We start from the raw sequence: 14753 nt of genomic DNA, 5'->3' as shown, positions 1-14753 counted from the left end.
TTGATGTGAAAAGAAAAAGAGAAAGGCAGAGAGAGACGTGATCATCTAGACAGAAAAATCAATAGAGAAACAGTAGTCTTGAACTATACTGTAGACCAAAAGCATCTAATATACATAGCGAACATTCCATCCAACAGCAGCAGGATACACATTCTTCTCAAGTGCACATGGCACATTCTCCAGCATAGATCACATTTTTGGCAACAAAACAAATCTAAAAAATTTAAGGAGATTGAAATCATATCAAGTGTCTTTTCTTACCACAATGGCATTCAACTAGAAATCTATTGGACCATTTTAAAAGGTATTATATACATGCGATGGGAATATCAGAAGGAGAAGAAAAAGGGAAAGAAACAGAAGAAATATCTGAAGCAATTATACCTGACAACTTCCCAAAATTAATTATAGAACAAACACAGGTCCAAGAAGTTCACAAAACACCAAGGAGGATAAATTCCAAACAAAACCAAACCATACCTAGGCATGTCATATTCCAACTGCAGGAAATCAAAGACAAAGAAAAAAAAATTGGAAGAAGCTAGAGGAGAAAACAATCTAACCCATAGAGGAGCAAGGATAAGAATTTCACTGGGCTTCTCTTCAGTAACTACGCAAACAGGAAAAGTGTGGAGTGAAATATTTCAGTGTTCAAGTAAAAGAACCACCAACCTAGAATTATGTATCCAGCTAAATTATCTTTTAAAATGAAGAGAAACAAAGGCTTTCTCATACAAACAAAAATTGAGGGAGTTTGTCCACAATAGACCTACCAAGGAGAAGAAATGCAAAAGAAGTTCTTCCAAGAGAAGGAAAATGATACAGGCCAGAAACTTGACTCTACATAAAGAAAGAAAGGGCATTCGCGAGCAAAAAAAAAATGAAGCTAAAACAAACTCTTTTATTTTCTTATTCTTAATTGATGTAGGAGATAACCATTTGTTCAAAATAATAACAGCAGCACTATATTCAGGGATTATAGCTTATGGATAAGTGATATGAATTACAGCAATGTTCTAAATTATGGGAGTTAGGAATTAGGAAAACTCTGTTATAAGGTAAGTGCAAGAACAAGTACTTGCACTAACTGTGGACTGATATGCAGCTATTTGAAAGAAGGCTTAGCTTAATTGTAAATGTATGTTGCAAACTCAAGGACAACCATGAAAGAAAGAAAAAGAAGAAGTAGAGTTGATATGCTCACAGAGGAGAAAAAATGGAAGCATACAAATGCTCAAATAAAATCAGAGAAGACAGAAAAAGGAAGATCAAAAAGAAAAGAAAAAACCACAAATAGAAAAATAGAAAATAAAACAGATATGGTAAATATTAATCCAACTATATCAATAATCATTTTATTTTTCCTTAAGTCTATAGATTTATTTTCCCCCAGTCTTATTGAGGTAATAAAAATTACATACATTTAGGCTGCACACTGCAATGTCCTTTTTTAAGGCATACAACGTGATGATTTAATATACATATACATTGTGAAATGATTATCACAATCAAGTGAATTCACACATCCATCACCTCCCATAGTTACCTTTTTTGTGGTGAGAACACTTCAGATCGATTCTCTTAGCAAATTTCATGTATACAATACATTGTTGTTACCATCTTCTTCATTAGATTCCCCAGAATGTATTCATCTTACAGCTGAAAGTTTGTACTCTTTGACCAATATCTTCCCATTTCTCCCACCCTCCAGCCCCTGGCAACCACCATTCTGCTCTTTGCTTGAATAAGTCTGACTTTGTGAGACTCCACATATAGGTGAGATCATGCAGTATTTGTCTTCTCTTCTTAGAGTGAACCCTAAGGAAACCATGCAGTTCAGTTAATAACAACGTGTCATCGCTGGCTCATCAATTGTAATTTTGTCTCACTAGCTACAATTCAAGTGCTCAATTGCCACATATGGCTAGTGGCAGTCATGCTGGACAGTGCAGATCCAGAGAGAAGAGGAAGTACCATCTCTACTTCTCCTCCCTCAGTCAAAATGGGAAAGGGAATTCTGTAATTCGGTGTCATTAAAGTCACTTCTCTCAGTGGTTAAAGAGAGTCTTGATGGCTCACCCCTTGGGAGCAGGAGCTAATCATCCTCCCCCTTTAAACATGAATCTCAGAGAACTAAGAAAGTTGTGCAGTTAACATCTGATATTTACTTAAGTAAACATTAAATATTAGGTAGAAAATGAAAGAAACTTGGTTAAAACATTTTTAGTAATGTCTTTCTCAAGTTCTACATCTTTCTCTTCTTGAAGGAAAAGCACCAGTTAATTTTTTTAGAGCCTGGTAAGAAAGATGGACTCTTCTATAATGATTGTCCAAATATTTCCAGAAGATAGTTCTATCTTATACAAATATTTGACTACAAATTTTTTATGTAATTTTATGTGTATAAATTTAAATTTTGGCTTTGTATTGGCTGTGTCACATCTCATTGAGTGAGGTATACCAGTTCCCCATAGAAGGATGCTGTAAAATGGCAACTCATGTGCGAAGTCTTTTAACCCCTGTTCGGCCACATAAAAATGGTCCTTCAGCCTGAAACACTTCCTTATTAAGAGATAAAGCGCCAACAAAGCCTGTGCTAGGCTTATCATGTGGGTAGGAATATCTTTCCCTGGTTAAGCTCAATGAGTACTCCATTGTTCTACATCATAACCTGCCTGGCAGATTAAAAGCACATGCAGCATAAAGGGCCTGGCCAACCCCACTGTTATATCTGTCCCCATGGGAAGTGGATGGAGTTTTTCCATATGACTCAAGAGAAGTGCACCTTAGACAAATTGCCCTGAGTCAGCTGCCAGGACATGACTACAGGCCAGACCGTGGGGGATGAATGGGACCAGAAGGGGCTGTTCTAAAAGAAACTCCATTGGGGGAAAGTAAGAGATCAGGGCTGCAACACCTTCTCATTGGCTGAGCTGGGGCATTTCTCAATGGCTGGGCTATTGCAGGGTGGGGAGAAAAAATCTTCCTTCAAAAGTAAATTAGTTTTACTTCCTGTAGGAAATGCAAGCTTCCATCTCTTCCTGTCAGGTATAATTGATAAAGGACGAGACAGCATTACTGCTCTCCCTACAGGTCCTCCCCTTTCCAACTTAGTTAAGGTTTCCTTTATTAATTTCCACACAATATTTTTGCCCTTTCCAGAATTTTATATAAATGGAGTACGACTTGTGTCTTTTTAGGAAGATGGCCCTATGAAGACAGATGCACGCAGGGGGAGCACCATGTGATACAAAGGCAGAGTTTGGAGTTATGCAGCTGAGGGTCAAGGAGCTCCAAAGATTGCCAGTGAACCACCAGAATCTAAGAAGAGGCAAGGAGGGATTCCCATGCAGGTTTTAGAGGGAGGTTAGTCCTGCTGACACCTTGATTTTGGACTTTTAGCTTCCAGAATGAGATGATACATTTCTGTTGTTTTAAGCCTCACAGTTCAGGGTGGATTAGTATAGTAATCCTAGGAATCTAGTACAAGGGGCTCAGGACAGTGCCTGGCATGTAATAGGCACTCACTCATGCCACTTGCTGTTGTTGTATGGCAAGGACAGGTGTGTGTGTGTGTGTGTGTGTGTGTGTGTGTGTTTGTGTGTGTTAACTCTAGAGAATTTGGTTTGGCAGAAGAGGGTGTGAAAAATGAGCCACCCAGAAATATTACCATTCCATCCTCCCGCTCCTGCAGCCATTGAGTTTTTAAAGCTTTTCAGCACTGAGCTGTGTTTTGAATTTCACGTAATCCTGTGGGAAGGAGGCAGATGAGAAAGTCAGGCCATAAAGAGGCTCAAGAAGGCACAAGGAGTTAGCAGCAGAGCCTGGACTAGAATCCAGGGCTCCTGTTCCCACCTCCATCGCAGCACTAACTGCTGGTTTGAGTATTTGGCCATTCCAGAGCACCAGAGCTGAGAGTGTCCTCTCTGGACAGGTGTGATCCGGGCATTGGTGGCTAGAATGTGACTTCTCTCGACACCTTTGGTAATGCATTGATGGACTCCTGCTTTCTCTTTTCCAGGTGTAAGTTTGAGGATTATGGGGATTAATACTAGTTCTCTTCCTCCCCGTCTCTTGCATGGCAAATAGCTACTGGGCACTCTATCTTCCGATGGAAACGGGCCTCATTGGCAGAGCCCAGCTAGCTCCAGCCCCTCTCCTCCCTTGACTTTTTTTAAGAAGGAACATTCAGCTTGGAGAACTGACATTTGCTGCCAGAGGGGCTCAGAACGCAGTTCCCAAAGATGTGTCCAGGGGAACCTCTGATGCTAAAATTCTGAGCATCCAGAGTTCCAGGCATCAGTGATTCAAATACTCTGAGGCGACAGTTCTGGGAGTCTGAGTTTCCAAGACTATTAATTGTGGACTTTGCAGTTCCAAGATTTGACAGTTTTGTTACACCACAATTCTAAGATTCCCCCAGTCGAGGTTTCTTGGAGCCTCTTAAGGTGACACACACGGAGATGGATGAGGTTTCATTTTGACACTGGATTCTTAATGTGTTTATAATATGAAAGTATGACTCTAGGAATCCATCCTTATCCTCCTTCAATGATCAGGAAGCAGCCAATTTATGGAACTCAAGTTGCAAGACACAGAAAATGGAAATTGAGAAACTTGAGAATCAGAGCCAGTGATGAAATGTACAGGGTTCAAAAGACCAGGCTTCCCATCACTCGATCTCAATCACAGGTCCTTCAAGTCTAGCAAGTTTTGTGAGGGTGGGGTCTGTGTAGCATTTAGATGTATGGCTACATCTAAATCTAGATCTAACACAAGGACCTAAGGCTGATGCCGCTTCTAAGGAAACATACACTAACTTATTCAAGAGGAGGCAGGTGACTCTGAGACACTTAAGTCCCAGATCTGGAGATAAGACCCCAGATCCATCAGACAGAGCCCTGCCTTCAAAATCTCATAGGAAATATGAGTTCATCCATACTCTCAGGCCAACATACAATCATATCCCAGTATGCACACATGCCTGCTTACACACACACACATGCACATGGCTGTGCTATGACTAAAGTTCTCCTAGAATTCTCTGAAAGTGTTTCTCTCCCCCACCCACTTCATGAAGAGGTCTGTCTACTGTCCCCAGGTCTGACTCTGATTGACACAGTGGCCTTATCTGGTGGGAGGCATGAAGTATTCCCTGGCATCCAAAGTGTGCACGAATGGGCAAGAGTGTGGGCAAGTGTGTAGCGAAGCCAGGTCAGCTGCCTGTCAGGGTTCTGGAAAAAAGCCCCTGGACAGAGCTGTTCAGGCTGTTCAGTAATAAACTAAACTGCTGTTTTTCGTGTGAGGAAGGGGTGTCTTTTGAGAATCTAGCCAATAGACTGTGGGCCAAGTAGAGCGATCCCTGCACAGATCTGTGGTCAAGTACTTGCTGGGCACTTACTGTGTTCTGTAGGACCCAGGACAGAGACTTCATCTGTCTGAGCCTCAGCTCTGTCAACTGTAAAATGGCATGAACACTGATCCCTGTCTTACAGGTTTGTGAGCATTAAGTGAGGTGAGCGTGTAATGCTTTTAGCAGAGAGCTGACACGGAGCACTTGCTCAGTAAATAATAGCTGCTCTTCTTCTTCACAATCTAGGGTAAGGTATCCCTTCCTCTCACCCCAGCTCTGAAGGAGCTAGCTCTAGCAAGGTGAACAGACACAGCCCGTTCTCTTTCTTCTTCCACTCCTATCCACCTTGCCCCTCGAAACTCCCCCCAGCCCACCCCCACGCTTAGCCCCGCCCCTCCCGCTGGCCCCACCTTCCAGCTAGCCAAACCCAGGCTCCCTCTCCCCGACTTCCTGCTCCCACTAGCCCTGTCCTGGCACAGCCCTGGCTTAGCGGGGCTGGAGGCTCATGGTGTAGTTTCTTGGAATGCTGGCAAAGCCCACGTGTTTCGGGGACACGTCGATATCCTGGGGCGACTGAGAGTGCTTGAAGCAGAAATTCTGCATGATGGTGGTGAGGAAGAGAAAGAGCTCCATTCTAGCCAGGCCTTCTCCAAAGCAGTGCCGCTTTCCTGAAGAGACGAGATGGGAGGTGTGGAGGTGAGGCCAACTCTCACCACTGCCTCGACCCACTACCAGACGCCAGCTGCATTCTCCCCGGGAGGAGGGGTTGGAATATCGTGGCCTGAGACATTTCTGAGAAGTCTCTAACCCTCTCTGAGCCTCATTCTCCAGTGTACCTGGGATGGGGGCGAGCTATACCAAGCTGTAACAATGAGAACTTTAGATGCCCCTTCTCCTTGAATATGCTCTCAAATATGGCTGCTATGCTGTCATCTCCTTCCCAGCCATCTGAAGAATTTAAGTGACCTGGGACAAATCTCTAACTCACACTAGGCCTTGGTTTTCCCCAGCTCTGAAAGGGGTATAAGCATCCCTTTGCTTTTTCCTGGACCCAGGTACTTGGTAGTTAGGGTAGTTGCAGCTGGTTGCCTCCAAGGTAGATTCTAAGAGGGACTTCCAAGGTGGAGAAGGATACCAGGCTACACCTCAGAAAAAGAAGTAGTCCCCGTTGGGTGTGAGTGGTGGCTTGGCAGCAGATAGTGGTCTCTTACCAATGGAGAAAGGCACAAAAGCATCACTCTTCTTAAACTGCCCCTTCTCATCCAGGAAGTGCTGGGGGTTGAAATCGTGGGGATTGGAGAAGAACTTGGGGTCTCTCAGGACGGAGCCCAGCATAGGGAACACTTCAGTGCCCTGGTGGGGAGGAGGCCAGAGGATTTGATAAGGCAGAGTAGGAGATGGGTGTGCAGAAAGCCCATGGGGGTTGGAGGGGGAATTTGAGCAGCCCAGATAAAGAGAAATGGGAGACATGGGAGTTCGGGTCCTTTGAGGGACTTGAGATTCACGACCCTGAGGTAGGAAGTTTGTGCTTCATGGGGTCTGTGTTTCCGAGGCCAAAGGTTTGGGGTAATGGGTGGTCATAGTCTCTGAGATAGGAAGTTCAGGGGACGGGAAGTTTCTTCCCTGAGAAGGGAAGTTTGAAGAACACGAATTCCATGACTCTTGAGGCTTGAGGTCTGGAGGACAAGCAGTTCATGTCTCTCAAGGCAGGAGGCTGGAGTGACATGGGGGTTCATGTTCTCTGAGAGAGGACATTTGGGGAACATGGGGTTCATATTCCCTGAGGCAAGAGGTCGGCGGAGAGATGGAATTCAGGAGTCTCTGAGTGGGAAGGTTGAAGGGATGTGGTGGTTGGGAGTCTTTGACTGAGGGAGTCGGACAGGGGCTGAGGAGCTTCTAAGGGGGATGGGGTCACAGGGAGCAGATTGGAGGTCCCTCTAGGCAGGGCAGAGCAGCACCTTGGGGATGAGGAAGCCCCGAAACTTGGTATCCTTGATAACTCTACGGGCCAGGCTCATGGGGGCCACATCTGCAAATCTTTGGATTTCATGGATCACTGCCTCTGTGTAGGGCATCTTGGCCCGGTCCTCAAACTTGGGCTGACGGTTCTTGCCAATCACTCGATCAATCTCCTCATGAACCTTGGCTGAGGGGAGGAAGGGAATATGTTTAGGTATCTAGGGGTCTGAGGGCCTGGATGATAGTCCAAGTGTGAACAACTATACGTCCATTTGTGACATTTACGTGTTCAAAACAGACATCTGCCATACGCATTGTTAGCCCAGGTTTCTGTTCACCTGATCGTACCAGAATCATAGGAAAAGTCCAAGGAGAAGTCTTCAGGGATGGTCTGCAATCAGAGCAGGAAGTGGCAATTGGTGGGCTTAGCATAGGAGCTATTTTATCAAGTCAGATATTTTAAATATTTTAACAGCTGTTGAAACTTGACTGGTGCCCATCAGCTAAATATCACCCAGTCTCGGGATAGCAGGGCGTGTCTGAGGATCCAGGTATCTGAGAGAGTTGGGAACATTGTCGGGGGCTTACAGGATTTTTGAGGATCTGTGACCCCCACTTTCATGCACCCTCCAGCCTTACCCTCTATATCTGGGTGCTTCATCAGCAGCAGGAAGCCATAACGCAGGGTTATGCTGACCGTCTCTGTGCCACCAATGAAGAGGTTCAACGTGGTCAGCACCAGGTTCTTCAAGCAGAACTCCGTGTTGGGGTTCTTCTGCTCCCGCACTGAGAGGGGGCTTCAGGACAAGCTCACTCCTCCATGGTCTCAGGGCCCTTCTGAGGTTTTTCTTTAGGGCCTGCTTCTCCTAAATCCAGAACAAAGGTGGGAAGAGGGATCCTAGTTCTGCCAGGCTTTCTCTGGTCTGCAAGCCTTTTCCCTGGCTGCTGGCTCTGCCTGATTTGCTCTTCTCACATTCTCTGCCGGCTATCTGTCTTTTAATTATCAGCTTAGTGGTCACCTTTTTTGGTAGGAATATTTAGAAAGAGAGGGATAGTGAGAGACACTGAGTGAAAAAGAGGCACAGAGATGGCATGATAGAATGATTCAGAGAAGGTTAAAGAGAGACCAATTTTCTGAGACACAGACACAGCATTTTAAGCAACAGCATCCTATTCCTTCACTAAAATTCTTGAACCTTACTATGGAGAAATCCCTCCCTTGCTCCTTTCACCTTGAACTTCGAGACTCCATAAAGCCTCCTCTCCTTTCTTCACAAAAGTGAGATTGACCTCCAGATGGGGGAGGGGACACCCCCCCCCCCACTGTCTCATGGTAAAGCCAAGTCACCTGTCCGCACAGGTGCATCTGATAACCAGGGTACGAAAGGTAAGAGAACATGGTGGCTAAAAGCACCAGGCCAAACGTGAAGGACACCAGGGTTTAACCTAGTTCCACTGCTTCCTTGCTTTGTGACATCAGGCAGTCCACTTATACTCCCTAGGCCTCACTTCCCTCAGTTGTAAAACTGCGGTCATAATAGAACCTCCTTCAAGAGCTGTTCTGAGTTTTAAGTAGGCGAATACCGTGAAGCACTTAACATAGTGCCTGGCACATGGTAGTGTTATGGAAGTGCTTGCTGTTATGATTTGCATGCACACGCCTGGCCCTGGGTAAGGGCTCAGTAGATGGAACAGTGGTGGCTAATTATAACTTGAATTGTGAGGTTTATTGTGATAGGGGACTCATTCGAATGGGCCTCTGTTCTCCTCCATCCCCAGCCTGATTTCCCTCTGCCTGGCTTTGGACCTGCCCGCCTGGCTGCTGGGGTGTACCTGCTGCATGCGGATGAGGAAGGAGTCGATGAAGTTCCGCGGGGAGTTGGGATCCAGGGTGCGTTGGTTCTGCTCCACCTTCTTGGTTATGAAGTCCTCCAGGCCCTGCAGCTCCTTAAAGGCCTGTTGCTGTGGCCCTGGCAGGTGTTTCATCACTGAGTAGAACATCTCATAGAGCTGAGGGTGGGGGACAGAGGAAGGAAAGGGAAGGACTGCTGTCAGTGGGCAGGACTCGATGGCAGTGGGACCTGTCTCAGGGCCAGGAAGGCACTGAGTTAATCGCACCTGCCCAGGTGTTGAGGTATTTAGATGGGGCTGGATGGGAATAGATATCTAAGTTTTCACATGAGGTAAGTGTGAGCATTCCTGTCTAAGAATTTAGGTGAGATGGATTGAGACACATATCCAGGGTTCAGATATTCAGATGGGGCTGGATTGGAGCACAGATCTAGATGTTCAGATATTCAGGTTAGGTTGGGTGGGAGACACCTGTCCAAGTGTTTACCTATTCAGGTGGCACTGGTGTGGGCGGTCAGTTGTCTAGGTGTTTAGACATTCAGGTGGGCTCAGTAGGAGACAACTGTGCAGATATTTTGGGGATCTAGATTGGAGGCTTCTGTACAGGTGTTCAGGTAGTAAAGTTGTGCTGAAGTGCAGGTGTTAAAGTGGAGGAGATACTTCTTCAGGTGTTCAGATATTCAAATTGCCCAATAAGGGTCCTTTCTATGGGTGTTTAACAGGGCTGGGTTGAGGGACATTTATTTGGGTGTTTGTGGAACAATCTATCCAGGTGTTTAAGTGTTTAGGGGTCTTGGTTGGGGTACCTGTCTAGATGTTCAGATATTTTAGTGGGCTAGACAGCAGGCTTTGTCTAGATATTCCAGTGGACTAGTTTGGATATGTGTGTAGATATCAAATGATTTTGGTGGGCTTCATTTTGCAGCACCAGGTGTTCAGGTATTTAGGGGGTGGGCTGAGGTGGTTACTACTCCAGATGTTAAGAAATTCAGATGGAAAGAAGGAATATCTTAACAAGGGGCACCTGTGAGGTATTAAGGTAAGTTGGGATGGAAACACCTGCCCAGGCGAGAGAACTTGGTTGAGAGCATGAATCTTGCCTGCAGGCTCTGGTTTGCTTTTGTGTGTGTGTGGGGGGGGGGGGGGCGGGGCAGAATCAGGGCATCTGTTGAGATATCCAGGTGTCAGTGGAGATTGGGTATTGGGAGCCTGTCCTGAATCTGATGCAACTGTCCAGTTGTCCAAGAGTCGGGGCTGGACTTGAGGGACCTTGTCTGGAGGAGATTGGGAGTTTGGGACACCTGTCTCCATGTGGAAGAGGACTTGGCATGTTGTAGTAGGGACCTGGTAGAGCCATACTGGGATGGGTTACCTGCCCCGTAGATGTAGGTGTGAACTGGAAGCTTCCGTGCATCATACGCAGCAGTGACAGGAACTCTTTGTCCTCATAGTCAAAGCGGTTCCCAAAGACAATGGAGCTGATGACATTGGAGACAGCTTGGCTCAGGAAGAAGGTGGGATCAATGAAGTTGCCTGGGGAGTGGGATGGGATCGGGGAGAGATGGATTTGGGGAAGAGTCAACTCAGCAGTCAGTTGCCAGTCTGAAAATTTGAGGGGGCCACTGACGTGAAGAGCCAAACTTTCCAGCACCAGACCCCAGAGCTGAAAGCCTGACACCTTCCCCCAACCTAGTCCCCTTCCCAGGCAAGAATGCATGTGTCCCCATCAGGTGTTTTTCTCCTCCTTCCCGAATACTCCAGGGTCCCCCCACTCACCACGCATGCTCTGGAAGGCCTCAATGAGGAAGCCCGCCTCCTCCTGGATGCGCTCCTCAATGCCACGCTTGCCCACTCCGAAGTCCCTCAGTGTGGTGATGGAGAAGCGCCTGAGCTGCTTGGCCCGCTCCCCGTTGCTGAATGCCACGCCTGGGGAGGGAGCATAGGAGTGGAGAAAGGGCAGAGAGGGGCAGGGGCACAACACAGACCAGCCCCAGGGGATCCTGAGAAGTAGGGAGAGCTGAGCAGAGAGAGAGGGAGCAGGTGAAAGATGGAGAGACTCTGAGAGAAAGCCAGCAGAGAGAGAAACAGCAGAAAGAGGGAGGTATAGAGACTCAGAGTCAGAGAAATACAGAAAGAGAGACTGACTTGGAAGAAAAGAATCAGAAGGAGAGAAGCAAGACAGATGCACAGAGAAACGGAGATATAGAGACACTCATGAGAAGAGGGGAGGGAGGGAGGCAAGTGAGATATGTGGAGTTTTGAGAGGTATATATAAAAATGTGAAACATTCTAAAACTGAGCCTAGAGAAGAAAGGAAAATATGGAGAGAGAAACACAGGTGGTCTGGAGAGAGGAGAGACCCACCAGGAGACAGGAGCATGGGGACTTTGAAGCAGAAATAATGTGAGATTCTAAGATTAAGGAAGGAGAAAGAGTGGGAGAGGGAGAGAGAAACACAAGGAAGCACAGAAGCTGAGAAGAAGAAAAAGACAAAAGACACACGGTGACAGAAGACAAGGGTTCCAAAGCAGAAATCAAGAGGTTCTAACAGTTACAGAGAAAGAAGAGACATCTAGTGAGAAGGAACAGAGAGATGGGGCAGAGACAGGCAGGGAGAAGCAGAGAGGCATAAACTCTAAGATGATTTAGAGACAAGAGAAGAGGCACCAATGAACAGAGATGGGGCCAGAGAAGACAGAAGAAGGCTCTGTCACAGCCTGAGGGGATGGGGGAGCAAGAAGAAGACTGGAGACCCCACTGAGGTCACAAAGTCAGCCTGCCCACATTCCCCCACCAGTCCCTCTCACCATAGCCTTTGAAGATCCGGTCAGCAACGGCCAGCTCTCCTCGTCCACTGAATTCCTCTGCCTGGTCTAGCAGAGCCTCCTTTACAGCTTCGTATCCACGCAGCACCACGACCCTCCGGGGCCCCAGGTGAACCATGCACACTGGCCCATAGCGCTTGCTGATCTGATGGAGGTGGGAGTGGTTAGAGGGAGCAGCCCCAACTCTGAACTGGCCCTGTACCTAGGCCTCAAGCACTAAGATGCATTTCCCCATAGGTTCTCACAGGCAAGAGGCTGGAGATCCCAAGATCTGGTGTTTCCTGCCTAGGATCCTGATGCTGAACCTTCAAAATTCCCCTTTCCTGAAACTCTGGTCCAACTTTGTCAATCCTCTGCCTCAAAATCCTAGCCAAACTGGTCAGGCACACACCCCCACACCATTCCACCCATCTCCCTCTGATGGCACCTTCATGAGGGAGTCGTATATCTGCTCTGTGTCCAGCTGCAGGTAGTTCCTGATGAAGGGCAATGGGGTGGGTCCAGGAGGCAGCTTTCCCCAGAGCTCCCTCTGCCACCAGACTGACATGAAAACCATTAAAACCAGGCAGGCCAGCAAAGCCACCAGAAGCAGCCCTGAGGCCAGCATGGTGGCCCTGAAAGTGACAGCCAGATGGTGATGGCTGGGAAGGTTTGCCTTTATACTACCTGGGAGAGATGGTGGATTTTGGTCCTGATGGTGTAATTGTCTCATTTCACCTCCAAACTACACCTACAACCATGCTCCCTGCCTAGCTTGGGACACAGCCAGCAGGGAAGGAGGAGGGGGACCCCAGGGCAGATGAACAGGGATTGGGCCCAAAACTGAATTTGTGGCCCCTCAAGAGGGGCCACCCCAGTGCTGTGGACTTCAGTGCGGGAAGCGGTAGATAAATGCCACAACTGAATGCTTGGAGTATTTGCATGGTGAAGAGGGTCCTGAGCTTGAGATTTGGAGTCTCAGTGTGAGAAGGCAACCGAAAGTTGTGGATTTTGGGGTCTCAAGAGGAAAGAATCTAAAGATCTGGATTTAGGATTTTGGAATGAGGTAGGATGTGTGGTTCTTGATTTGGAGGTCTTTTGATGAGGAGGGATATAGATTCAAAGGTCTCAGAAGAGATTCCAGGGAATAAATTTGAGGGTCTTGAGGTGAGGAAGGACCCCAGGCTGTGGATGTGGGTTTCCTGGGTGGAAAAGTATACAGAGAGTGAAGCTGGATCAGTGAGTCAGCACCTGACCCCAGGCCTTGAACCACTGTTGTTTTGGACACGTTGCCACCTCTTACTGCCCAGAATCCCCATTGAGACCTCAAAGCAAGGTCAGGATAGGTGACATAGAATTGCCCATCTCTGGTTGGGAAAGAGGTTGAAGTCCAGAGTCACATTTCAGTGAAAATTACCACAGAACAGAAGTATGATCTTAGTTGGCTGAGGGACTGGGCAGGATTTGTGAAATAGTGATGAAAACTACCAGTATGATACCAAAAAGTACCAACTCTCTCAAGCATTATAATTTGCAGGGATCTCCACTAGCCCCCTTCCTAGATCCCTCGGTAAGCTCACTATGTTGATTTTGTCATTTCTGTTATTATGTTATTCTTAATGTTTCCCATTTTATATATTGGAATATTGAGGACAGAAAACAAGGACTGGGTAGGGGGCTGACATGTGACTCCTGTCTCTCCTGCTCTGCACTCTTATGCCCCCTTTCTGGGACTGAGTTTTCCCACCAATGTAAAGGGAGTATTTGGGAAGAGAAGGTAAGTATTTGAGGATGTCTGAAGCTCCCTTTAGAGGTAATTCCTGATTTGTCAGGTCTGTTATTAGCTGATAAAGGGAACTATAGCAGGATAGATTTGGGTAAAGTCCAGTGTCGGGAACAGAGATGAGCCTAGGGATGTTGAAGGTGGGAGTAGATAAAAGATGAGTGGCCCTGCTGTCCTTCCCTCTTTGTCATTCTTCCTTACTAATAAGGACAGTTTCTCTTTAGTGAGCACTAACTGTGAAAATTAAGTCTATGTATACATGATTTTATCAAATCATTATAAAAATGAGGCTGGTTCATTATCATCCTAAATTTTCAGTTCAGAAGACCAGGACTCCACAAAACCACCTGCTTGAGGTCACAGAGGTAGTAGTAGAGACCTAGGATTTGAACTCTCTTCTCTTCTTCACAACTGACTAGTCTAGCCCACCCTGGGGCCAGGTAGAGACAAAGTTGAGCAACAGAGGGGTGCTGAGACTGGCTCCAGCATTGGACACAGAGATTACACTGGCAGGTTCTGCTTTGGCATCAGGTTATCCTGGAGAGGGAATAGCATCATGTTGGTATCAAGTTTGCCCCATGGTAGACACTAGGATTGAAAACATGCTGACAGTGATCTTGATACCAGGAGAGGATTAATAGGGCCACTTGCAGTACAAAGAGGGCTCTGAGAGTAGACCCAGGTAGCCATTGAGCTGGCTTCAGGAGGGCAGAAGGATGGCAAAATACAGGCTCTTAGGTTAGTTTCAGCAGGCTCTGACATGAGCATCAGGCAGGAGCTGAGACTGGGCATCAAGCTCTGCACAAGTCTTTGTCCATCTCTCTCTCTTTGTCTCTCTCTCCTTGTCTCTGACTCTCTATCTTGCTCTTTTTCCTTCCCTGCAATTCAGCTTGCCCTTCAACCTTCTTATGTGCTTCTAAATCTCTTTAAGATTGCGTTATTTTGTCCAGTGGATTCTCCTAGATGCTTCTATCACGTTTCCTCTTATGTAGACATCTGTATA

General features: G+C 46.7%; 1 protein-coding gene across 1 annotated transcript; it reads right to left on the bottom strand.

Moving 5' to 3' along the window:
* Window positions 1–5753: 5753 nt before the first annotated feature.
* LOC111775200 (cytochrome P450 2A13-like) lies at window positions 5754–12595 on the bottom strand. Its single transcript, XM_070225606.1, has 9 exons — window positions 12416–12595; window positions 11971–12133; window positions 10940–11089; window positions 10536–10696; window positions 9146–9322; window positions 7952–8090; window positions 7312–7499; window positions 6565–6706; window positions 5754–6021 (listed from the first exon to the last, which is right to left on the bottom strand). The coding sequence occupies exons 1-9, from the start codon at window positions 12593–12595 to the stop codon at window positions 5840–5842; spliced, it is 1482 nt and encodes a 493-aa protein (XP_070081707.1). The 3' UTR covers window positions 5754–5839.
* Window positions 12596–14753: the final 2158 nt, after the last annotated feature.

Source organism: Equus caballus, chromosome 10 (assembly GCF_041296265.1).
Source record: "Equus caballus isolate H_3958 breed thoroughbred chromosome 10, TB-T2T, whole genome shotgun sequence".
Taxonomy (NCBI): domain Eukaryota; kingdom Metazoa; phylum Chordata; class Mammalia; order Perissodactyla; family Equidae; genus Equus; species Equus caballus.
The sequence above is the reverse complement of the archived record's forward strand: the minus strand, read 5'-3'. Positions and strand labels throughout refer to the sequence as shown.

Coding starts and splice junctions, on each gene's coding strand:
- LOC111775200 (XM_070225606.1), bottom strand. CDS start 12,595: ATGCTGGCCTCAGGGCTGCTTCTGGTGGCTTTGCTGGCCTGCCTGGTT. Junction 7,500..7,951: donor GAAGCACCCAGATATAGAGG/GTAAGGCTGGAG, acceptor TCCTCCCCTCAG/CCAAGGTTCATGAGGAGATT. Junction 6,707..7,311: donor GGGGCTTCCTCATCCCCAAG/GTGCTGCTCTGC, acceptor CCTCCCCACCAG/GGCACTGAAGTGTTCCCTAT.